This window comes from Asterias rubens, chromosome 1, assembly GCF_902459465.1.
Source record: "Asterias rubens chromosome 1, eAstRub1.3, whole genome shotgun sequence".
Taxonomy (NCBI): Eukaryota; Metazoa; Echinodermata; class Asteroidea; order Forcipulatida; family Asteriidae; genus Asterias; species Asterias rubens.
Window position 1 is genome coordinate 21,983,282 of NC_047062.1, and position 11,610 is coordinate 21,994,891.

General features: G+C 37.3%; 1 protein-coding gene across 3 annotated transcripts; it reads right to left on the minus strand.

Moving 5' to 3' along the window:
• Positions 1-201: 201 nt before the first annotated feature.
• On the minus strand, positions 202-11,610 carry LOC117301412 (uncharacterized protein C3orf14-like). 3 transcript variants are annotated; one of them, XM_033785402.1, is made up of 5 exons: positions 11,464-11,610; positions 9,233-9,356; positions 8,648-8,722; positions 1,883-1,933; positions 202-1,514 (listed from the first exon to the last, which is right to left on the minus strand). In XM_033785402.1, the coding sequence occupies exons 1-5, from the start codon at positions 11,514-11,516 to the stop codon at positions 1,467-1,469; spliced, it is 351 nt and encodes a 116-aa protein (XP_033641293.1). In that variant the 5' UTR covers positions 11,517-11,610; the 3' UTR covers positions 202-1,466. The 3 variants fall into 3 exon arrangements, with proteins under 3 accessions (XP_033641293.1, XP_033641284.1, XP_033641276.1); XM_033785393.1 differs by having other exon boundaries at positions 202-1,790; XM_033785385.1 differs by having other exon boundaries at positions 202-1,933.

Consider the following 11,610-nt stretch of genomic DNA (forward strand, 5'->3'; position numbering starts at 1 on the left):
CAAGAAAGATTAAAGAAATGGGAATCAAATGGGGAAAGCCAACAATGTATGTATGTCTGTCTGTCTAACAATTTGTCAGAACCGCACAAGTATTACTTGTGCGGCTGACAAATTGTTAGATTACATACTGTACATACATTGTTGGCTTTCCTTATTTCAAGTCAACTCAACAGATTCACATAATTTAGACAGACAAATAAATAATCTCTCTAATGATCTTTTAATATACAGAAATCTATATTCCTCACTCAATTTACAAAAAGAACACACGGTATTTGTGTACAAACAAATATTTTATGCAATATACAAAAATTATGGAATGCAAGAGAAGTATTAGAGTTATCAAAATTAACTTCATAGTTTCTTCAAAAGGGAATGTTTTTAAAATAGATTTTAATAAGGTTAGCTCTAAACTAAGGGGCAGCTCTGACATCAAGGTTTGATAAACCAGATTGGACTGCCGGTCCAAGGTTGAGCAAGTTTAAGTTTAGGTGCTGTAAAATCACAACCAAACAAATTGCACAGTTATGGTGGATATGTTTTAGATTTAAGTTGTAATAGAAGGTTTGCACACAGGACATTTTGAGATACACAAATATTCTCAGTCATTTAATGCCAATAAAACCAGATAGACATCATGGCTCAAGGCAGACTTTACTTCTTCTAATTCTTTTTTTTTTTTTGCATCAGACTTGCATCAGAGTAACTATGCTTGCTCCTTTGCTGATTAATGGCAAAGGACTTTTTCAGCATTACAAAAATGAATGAATAACCTCCTGTCTTTGTGTAACCTCCGCTGCTGTGTATGTTCTTGCTGCATTTATCTGAATAAATTCAAATCAAATCAAATCAACATGATAAATATAACCCCAGGAAAATCCCAGGGAACTCAAACCCCTAAACTTCCTTGGAAACTTGAACCCCCCCCCCCCCTAACGTCTTAGGGAACTTTACGACAGGAATTTCCTGGGGAATTTTCCAGGAATTCCCTTGAAACACGTGCAGTGTGAAAGTTTTTTTTTAAAGCAAGGTGGTCAACATTCAAATTATGATTGAAGCTAAATCTCTACAGTAGGCCTAACAGTGCTAAGCAATGATTCCGTCTTCACATCTGAAGTTCATGATGCATTGAGTTCAATTAAGAAACTCACAGACTACACAAAGTTGAAATGTTAAGACTAGCATTTCCCTGGGTCGACCCAGGGAAGCTAAACGAATGCACCCTATCTTGGCTTTCTTCACCTCTTCCTACAAGGTTAGCTGGTAGTCAGTTGGCTGGTAAACTGTCACCTAGCACTTGGTGGATTACTCTTATCTCTTGGCTTTCTTCACCTCTTCCTTCCAGTTAGCTGGTAGTCAGTTGGCTGGTAATCTGTCACCTTGCACTTGGTGGATTACTCTTATCTCTGTTGGTTTTCTTCAGCCCTTCCTCCCAGTTAGCTGGTAGTCAGTTGGCTGGTAATCTGTCACCTTGCACTTGGTGGGTTACTCTTATCTCTCTTGGCTTTCTTCACCTCTTCCTACCCGGTTAGCTGGTAGTCAGTTGGTTGGTAATCTGTCACCTAGCACTTGGTGGATTTTTCTTATCTATCTTGGCTTTCTTCACCTCTTCCTACCCAGTTAGCTGGTAGTCAGTTGGTTGGTAATCTGTCACCTAGCACTTGGTGGATTTTTCTTATCTATCTTGGCTTTCTTCACCTCTTCCTACCCAGTTAGCTGGTAGTCAGTTGGTTGGTAATCTGTCACCTAGCACTTGGTGGATTTTTCTTATCTATCTTGGCTTTCTTCACCTCTTCCTACCCAGTTAGCTGGTAGTCAGTTGGTTGGTAATCTGTCACCTAGCACTTGGTGGATTAATCTTATCTCTCTTGGCTTTCTTTACCTCTTCCTTCCACTTGGGTGTTTCTTTTTCCACCATCTCCCAATATCGCTCCTGTGTACACAAACAGCAAATAAAACCATCATTGGAGTGTTGTTACCCAACAAAAGCAATCGTTGAATTACCAGTGTGTTCTGTCAGGGCCTGATTTCATGGAGCTGCTCAGCAGAAAATAATGCTAAAGCAAACAACAAATGAGTGGGGCTGCCACCGTGGTCAAGTGGTTAGTTTGCAGGACTTGCAATCACAAGGTTGTGGGTTCGAATCCCCCAGCTAACCACTGATTTCACAATGACTTGAATAAATATTGTCGTCTAGTTAATGAATCACAATTTCTTGATTTTTGTAATTCATAATCATAGACGTTAAACCAATGTTTGTGAGAGAGAGATTGGCTGTTGCCAGCTTGGTGTTTATATCCCTTGTGAGAGTTTGCGGAGTTCCCTCGATGGGAAGATCATTTAAACAAACAAACAAACAATGTAAACTTTATGTAATTTTGGCTGGTAACTAATTTCTGTTAAGCAAGATTTGTCTGTGCTCGGAAATTATTTATGCCTACAGGCAAAAGACCAGTAACATTTTCCCATAACCTTACCACACAAACTATGAGTACTAAATCAAAAAGTTACAGATATAAACACAATGAATTGGGCGTAAAAAAAAAATCTTCTCTCTTTTCTTTTTCAATCACATCTAAAACTATGTTGTTAAACCTCAATCAGGTTGCTGTAACCAAACCAAAACTGCGAAGAAAATTTAGTCTGGCCCCTTTTCAACTTATGAGAATCAACCTTCATATTTGCTTTAGCGTGCAGGGAATATGACATCTGCAAAATACTAAGGCGATCCCTAATAATACAAAAAACAGGTGATCCCTAATAGTAACAACAAAAAAAATTTGGCACATCTGTCATCTCGGTTTTCAGCTAGTCCATAAAATAAATTTGTTTTGAACAAAAATTCTCTTGACAGTGACATGCAGCCTTTATGTAGATTTCATAACAGTGTTTTTGTCCCCAGACCCTCAGACCAACAAAGCAGCATCTGCCTATGGTTTCACAGTAGTAATGACACACACGAAAAGGATGTAAGCAAACAAGTTTACCAATGCATTCGATTAATGAGTAACAGAATAAAGGGTCAAGCAATCCAAATTCGTACCAGGCAGGGGCAGGTCTGAGGATTCCTTTCACTGTGAGGGCAAGGCGGGGCTACTTTATAATGAGGCTACTGTTAATTTGTACTGGAGCGTTTCGAGGGGCAACAAGGCAATGACCAGAGCCTAATTTTGAAGAGCTGCTTAAAGGCAGTGGACACTATTGGTAATTGTCAAAAACTAGCCTTCACAGTTGGTGTATCTCAACATATGCATAAAATAAGAAACCTGTGAAAATTTGAGCTCAATCGGTCATCGAAGTTGCGAGATAATAATGAAAGAAAAACTACCCTTGTCACACGAAGGTGTGTGCGTTTAGATGGTTGATTTCGATACCTCAAGTTCTAAACCTGAAGTCTCGAAATCAAATTCGTGGAAAATTACTTCTTTCTCGAAAACTATGGCACTTCAGAGGGAGCCGTTTCTCACAATGTTTTATACCATCAACCTCTCCCCATTACTCGTCACCAAGAAAGGTTTTATACCAATAATTATTTTGAGTATTTACCATTAGTGTCCACTGCCTTTAAGCAGAAAATACTGCATAAAAGTAATCTGCTTATCTAAAATAAGCAGGATACCCACACAGTAACTGCAACACAGTATTTTTAGTTTGTATTTTGTATGTATCATTATAATTATTGTTTTTCCTCGGTGTTCCATGTTTTTGTTGTAGATCTTTTATGGCCTTTTGTGCCCTTCATATTTATATTTATATTTTTAACATATTTATTGTATTATGATTGTATTTCAAATTCAATCTCTTGCTGTGACTTTTGAAATGTTTTCAATTAATTAAAAAAAAAAAAAATCCATTTCCCCCCGGCTTCTCCCCTTGAAATGGAACAGTCCAGCCTTGGCCTTTGCCGTGTGATTATATTCAACAACAATGCACTTAAAATCGTCCAATACTCTTTGGAAAGTTTTTTATAACAACAACTATACAGATCTACCCGTGCAGCTGTTGCATATATTGATGTTTTTATTCAACTGTCTCTGATTATTTTACTTCCAACAGAAAAAATAATAAAACCAAAAATAATGGCTGATGAAAACAAGGAAACGAATGGACAACGATGTTTCAGATAAGAGCTCCATGCATGTAAAACAATACGAGTTGGAGATTTGTAAAACAAAGATTCTGGTCTGAAATAATCCTTACTATCTTAGAGACTATCTTAGAAGACAAATATAAATTCTTCTTTTTTTTGGGGGGGGGGGGGGTCAAAAATTTAAAATAGTATGGGTTTGTTAGGGAATGTCACTGTCTTTAAGAAATATTACAACTTAGTAATTTACAACCGACTTATGTTCTGCCACCCCTTCTCTAAAAAATGCTTTTCTTGTACAGTAATTAGCACTATTCAAAATATAACAGTAGTGAAGAGCAATTTGAATTAAACTATTCACAGACATGCATATTGATTCTATAGACAATAAGTGCGCAATTTATTGGGGAAATTTGTTGCATAAATTGGACAGTTTCACTCGACAGTATCAATCCATGAGTAAGTTGCAACCGTTTTTTTTGTTTTCATGACATTGTGCACTGAGAATACAACAAAACTGAAAGCAATTTGTTTTAACAATACATTTAATGACTTGTAGTTTCTGTACTTGGGACTGTTATTCTGCTGGGACAAAAGCTTGAAGAGCAAGGGATATATCAAATTCTGTTGTGTGACTTTCCTGATACTGCTAATAGAACGAGTACTAATGTGAGTGGGGACAAAATTACAATCCTCTAACCTCGCATCAAAATTGTGTAAAAAGCCATAGTATTCGATACCCTTAAGGGGCAAAATGTCAACATAAAAATATCCTAGGAAATCTTTTTAAGAAAAAATGGTCTGTATGGAACGTTTTGGCTCATTCCTCAAAAGGGACATGAACTTGACATTTTGTATGTCGACAAAGAATTTTTCCTTGGAATGTAGAGACCCATTTAATTAGTTGTTGAAATCCAATGACGTCATGTTTTAAACACCGCTCTGAGAAAGTTGGGAATATGAACCGAAACATACCCGTATAGGCCCATTTTCCACTGGCTAGTCCATACACATGTTAAAGGCTTTTTACTCTACTTCATTTATTGTATCTTTCTGGTAATAAAACCCAAGATCCTAAGAAACAAAATTCTGGTTAGTGCCAAATCATGACCTATTTTGTGTGTAGGGCCCCCTCTTGACAGTAGCAGTTCCAGGGTGCCGAGACAGTGGTGAAAATACAGTTTTTTCAATCTCTCCCTTAGATTGGTACATCTTTAGTCATTTTCGTAAGGTAAATCATAAAGTTCTTTGTTTTAAAGTAGCATGGTGACAGTAACAGGCAAGGCATCATTTGAAGTTAATAATAAGGATCTTAAATCACCAGAAACTGTGACTCAATTATTGAAATGAAACCAGGAAAATGGGACTAAAATAGGTTGCAAGACTGTGATCTGGGATCCTAACCAAGGTCCTACATGTATGTGTCCAAGGTTTTAGACAAGGAAGCATTCCACTCTGCCAACTTGATCCACTGCCATTTGCATCAATTACTATTATTTTGAAACTTTGCATGGTGGAAATAAGATATAGAAGGGTTTGCGGTAACACCATGTAATGACTATCTCTAAATGAGTTGGGGTGGTTCTGAAAAGAACCGTTGGTTAACTCGACGTTTCGATCAGTATGCTCTGATCGTCTTCTGGAGAAAGAAGACAATCAGAGCATACTGATCGAAACGTCGAGTTAACCAACGGTTCTTTTCAGAACCACCCCAACTCATTTAGATATAGTTATTAAACCATTCTATATTTTGAAATGTTTGTTCATATTCAGATAATGTGCCGTTGTACAAAGAGACACTAACAGCTGTATACTTGTACATAGACTTTGAACCTACTTCTCTCCACGTGGCACACAACAAAGACACGCTGCCTTTTGTTTTATTATAGATGACTAAGGGTTGACACACAGAAATAACAATGCTATTTATCATCCTAAGAGGGTGGGGTTGTCATTTACAACAGAGGGGGTGAGAACAGTACATGGAATAGAAGGAGGCTACTTAGGTTTTCAATGTGAACTCATGAGAGTAGATGGGTAATTTGAAAGGATTTTGAAAACGTTGTTTTGGTTTTGCTTTACTTTTTATATTAAAAAATTAAAAAGAAAGAAAAGAAAACAAGAAAGAAAATAATGTACATGTATTTGTAAAAAAAATTGTTTTTAAATAATTTAAGAATTAATAAAGTTAATACATAAAATTTCTGAATTTTGAATCTTTAGTATTTTTGGCCTAGTATCAAATGCTACTCGCTGGAATTGTGAATACTACAATTTGAATCTAGCATCCCTCCCTGGATATCTCTTAAATCAAAGCTGGCCCCTTTGAGTTTATTTGGAAGTAGATAAATACAATTTTATGTCCAAAAGAAGAAACAACTGATGGAACAGATGAACCCCTCTGTTGTGTAGTTGTACCAGCCTTTTTTTTATTGTCCCTATTATTATTTGACAGGTTGTAATAAATGTACGTATTCATCGGAAGTGTGTTCCACTTGGCCATGACCCAATGAGAGTAATAAACACCCATTGAGAGAGCAAGGTGTGATCAAGGACTTGCATAGTCTGGTGAAAGAAATTGTTTAAAGGCAGAGGACACTATTGGTAATTACTTAAAATAATTATTAGCATAAAACCTTACTTGGTAATGATTAAAGGCAGTGGACACTATTGGTTATTACTCAAAATAATTTGTAGCATAAAACCTTTCTTGGTGACGAGTAATGGGGAGAGGTTGATAGTATAAAACACTGTGAGAAACAGCTCCCTCTGAAGTGCCATAGTTTTTGAGAAAGAAGTAATTTTCCACGAATTTGATTTCGAGACCTCAGATTTAGAATTTGAGGTCTCGAAATCAACCATCTAAACGCACACAACTTCGTGTGACAAGGGTGTTTTTTCTTTTATTATTATCTCGCAACTTCGATGACCGATTGAGCTCAAATTTTCACAGGTTTGTTATTTTATGCATATATATGTTGAGATACACCAACTGTGAAGGCTAGTCTTTGACAATTACCAAAAGTGTCCACTGCCTTTAATGGGGAGTGGTTGATAGTATAAAACATAGTGAGAAACGGCTCCCTATAAAGTGACGTAGTTTACGAGAAAGAAGTAATTTTCCACGAATTTGATTTTGAGACCTCAAGTTTAGAATTTGAGGTCTCGAAATCAAGCATCTGAAAGCACACAGCTCCATGTGACAAGGGTGTTTTTTCTTTCATTGTTACCTCACAACTTCAACGACCAATTGAGCTAAAATTTTCACAGGTCTGTTCTTTTATGCATCCACCCAGTGAGAGGATGTGTCTTTTAAAATTACCAAACGTGTCCATTTGTCTTTAACTCTTTGGTGCGCTAGAACACATTCAAATTGGACGCTGATAAACGGTCTTAAAACCTACAACACCTATTCTATATACTGCCCTCATTCTCATGCCCTCATTCTGTTGTTCAGAGCGATGTCAATAGGGGGCCCTAATTAAATTTTGAGAAAAACATGGATGAACGAGATTTGTTTAAAACAATAAAATTAATCTGTGCACCAAAGGGTTAAGACAACCGACAGGGTCGGTTGTGACAGGGTCGGTAAACATTCATGAAATAAAGTGATTAAATGAACTGTATTTCTGAATGAGTTTCAATGTAAATCAAACAACCAAGAGCACGTTTATTTTTGTTGGATGAGACAAATAGCCCCCTCTTGTGGAAGGCAGGCACAATAGAATTAACCATTAATTCACAAATGTTGTGTCTCTGTGTCTTTTGTGTGGTCTTGCTGTTGATCAACGTGCACTGATCGAACAGTAAGGCCTGTAGATGGCAAAACTCCGAAGATTTACTAATTTCCTCTAATTTGATCCACACTAAAGAGAAGGTTTACCTGCCGAGCAGATTGTGTATTCTTGTTACAGATTCTTCCATTGGTCATTGTTTCTCAAACTTTCATTTGCAATTTCACACAAAAAGTAGCTATAGTTTACATTTTACAATGAATAGCGGTACATATTACATACTGGGCACTGCTATAGTCAACCTCCAAGTTTTATCCTTTTTTACTGAAAAATGACCAATCCTGTACTTTGTGAATTAAAGGCACTGTACACGTTTGGTAATTACTCAAAATATATATTAGCATAAAACCTTACTTTGTATTAACAAGCAACGGAGAGCTGTTGATAGTATAAAACATTGTGAGAAACGACTCCCTCTGAAGTAACGTAGTTTTTGCAAAAGAGGTAATTTCTCACTAAATTAATAAACGACTTCTGGCCAGAAGTCTTTTATTCCTATATGAAAGCACACTATTTTGTACAACAAGGGTGCTTTTTCTTTCACCATTTCTTGCAACTTCAATGACAAATTGAGTCCAAATTTTCACAGGCTTGTTATTTTATGCATATGTTGGGATACACCAAGTGAACATACTGGTCTTCTTTGACAATTACCGAACCTGTTCAGTGCCTTTAACAGTCTGATCATTGTGGCAATAGTATTGAACTCTGCACCAATTTTTTTTTAGGTCAAACGTATTTAAGGTCAAATGGTTGAAGAACTTACCTTAAGTGCAGTCAGTTGAAATGATGACGGTCTCGCTGACTGGATGCGTGCCTCTGTCTGACACTGAACTATCTCCTATTCAAAGATCAAAATAATCAATATATGATCAGAAATCATGAGTGTAGTTTAAATTTCAAGTTCAAGTAATAAACCACAAGGGAAACATGACTTACCAAGTCAGTTTCCCTTGTGACTTGTTAGGCTACTTGATACAATATTAAAAGGTTGCATTCCCTTAAGGTGATCCCCTGGCCACTGCTTTCCAGGTTGTGATGAAAACTTGGGTGTGATCCCTGGCTACCCCGAACAAGGCATAATGGGGAGACCACCAACATAGGGTTGAATAATGGATACCTCAGTTGGTAGAGTGCCGGTACGTTGATCCGGAGATCATTGGTTCAGGTCCCGCTCCAGTAAATTTGTCTTTGTTCAAACCCAAATATAAGTTAAAGTTGAAGTTGATACATGTATGTTTGAGATGAATATGACACCACTAGTATACAAAAATATGTAGGCCTAGCAAGAATTCAGCTTGGAAGATTTTAAATGTGTTATATATGATAAGTCTAGCATCCTGACCCTCACCTGAATTAGTTCTTGGTTCCTCTGTTTAGCCTGGCCCCAATGATGAGCCACCGATGCACTAAGCTCCTGAGTATCTCCAAGACGTAACTCTGTCTGCTTCAATAACGCCTCACGTCGTACTAATCTACATTCATTGAGATTCAATTGGAAAACAACAAAAATATAAATGAGGCTGAATCATTCAAACACTGATAAAAAAAGGGCACTTGTGTTTGTGGGGTGATGGGGTACTCCTACTCCTAGAACTATACGAGGTTCGTTCTGCTATTTATTGTCTCCACGAACTAGTGATACGAACCTCATAGTTCCAGGAGTAGAAATGATAGCGACACATTCCTCATAGTTCCAGGAGTAGAAATGATAGCGACACATTCCTCATAGTTCCAGGAGTAGAAATGATAGCGACACATTCCTCATAGTTCCAGGAGTAGAAATGATAGCGACACATTCCTCATAGTTCCAGGAGTAGAAATGATAGCGACACATTCCTCATAGTTCCAGGAGTAGAAATGATAGCGACACATTCCTCATAGTTCCAGGAGTAGAAATGATAGCGACACATTCCTCATAGTTCCAGGAGTAGAAATGATAGCGACACATTCCTCATAGTTCCAGGAGTAGAAATGATAGCGACACATTCCTCATAGTTCCAGGAGTAGAAATGATAGCGACACATTCCTCATAGTTCCAGGAGTAGAAATGATAGCGACACATTCCTCATAGTTCTAGGAGTAGAAATGATAGCGACACATTCCTCATAGTTCCAGGAGTAGAAATGATAGCGACACATTCCTCATAGTTCCAGGAGTAGAAATGATAGCGACACATTCCTCATAGTTCCAGGAGTAGAAATGATAGCGACACATTCCTCATAGTTCCAGGAGTAGAAATGATAGCGACACATTCCTCATAGTTCTAGGAGTAGAAATGATAGCGACACATTCCTCATAGTTCTAGGAGTAGAAATGATAGCGACACATTCCTCATAGTTCTAGGAGTAGGGTACTCCTCCTAGAACTTTTGAGTATTATGAGGTTGAGCAGAATCATCGCACATTTTTGTGAGAGTATTGTAAACTTGTTGTTTTGTTGGGGTTGTAGTGAATTCCATTGACAGCTGCCAAGCATGTGTTAGTTTTTAGTGCTTGCACTCAGAGACTTTTACCATTCCCCTATTGTATGTGACCATCTGGGAATGTCAGCTGTAAATGGTGAACAATCAGCTCCAAAACCCCCAGTGTAGTATAAAAGGCTATTGTAAGTTCCTTTGTGCACGCCCATTGAGCAGGCCCTAATCTTTTTCCTTAGCCATATAAAAGTGAATGCAGACAATTGGTCGCCCTCACTCTTCTCCAGATTTTGGTACAGAAAGGTTGTATCTCTCTAACTTATATACATGTAGTCGTAGTATTTGTTAAGGTTCATTTATTGTGGTTGTCCAAGGGCTGACTGGAAACTGAATTGGTAGTACACTACTCCTATACAGCAACCTTTCAGCTGGAGGACACCATTAGGGTATAAAGAAATATCTCTTAATAATTAAATATAAATAGTAGCTAGTAATTGTATTTGGGAGATCTTAAATAATTTGAATGAAGCCAAAGCTGACCAGCGCCGCCAAATGAAGCTTAATTCTGCCCAGACTCAGAAATAGGGTAAGTGTATATTATTGTAAAGTTATACCCTACAGGGTTATCGACCCGTCAGAGTCAGACTTTCTTTAAAATTGTCGAGTTGTCTTGAGTTAGTTGATAATGATTGGTAAATGCAGCTATGATAACAAGCGAAATGAGTCCTGGTGGATCAGAGTTCTCCATGGATACATCAAAATATGGAAGATATTGAGTGAACAATCAACAAGTGGCAAAGAGACGTTGATCTGTAACATTCTTATTCGTCAATTTGTAATAGTTCTAACTAATTCATGATGTCATCACGTCATAAAAATAAAATCAATTCAACTATCTTTTTAGAGGTAACAAGAAACAGGTATCTTTCTCGTTTGTTTACTTGTCACCGCTCACCAGTGATTTGAGTGACATACTTGTAATTTATACTATAAACTATAGATAAAGTTACACTACAGTTTTGAGTTTAGTAAAACATCAATTTCCATAAACATTCAATTCATGATGACTCTGCCACCTCTGGTCTGGGCTTGCATCACATTCAATATCACATCATGGATAGCTCCATGATCACAACTACATACTCGTCGTATTTTGAACTCACATTTCTTCATGCTTCTGATTCAGCTCAATTTCCTTTTGTAGCCATCGGTCCATCTTTAGCAATAACTTCTTAATTGCGAACACAATTTAGACAGATAAGAGGGATCGGAATGTCTTGAAAATTAACACAACACTGCACGGAATTTGT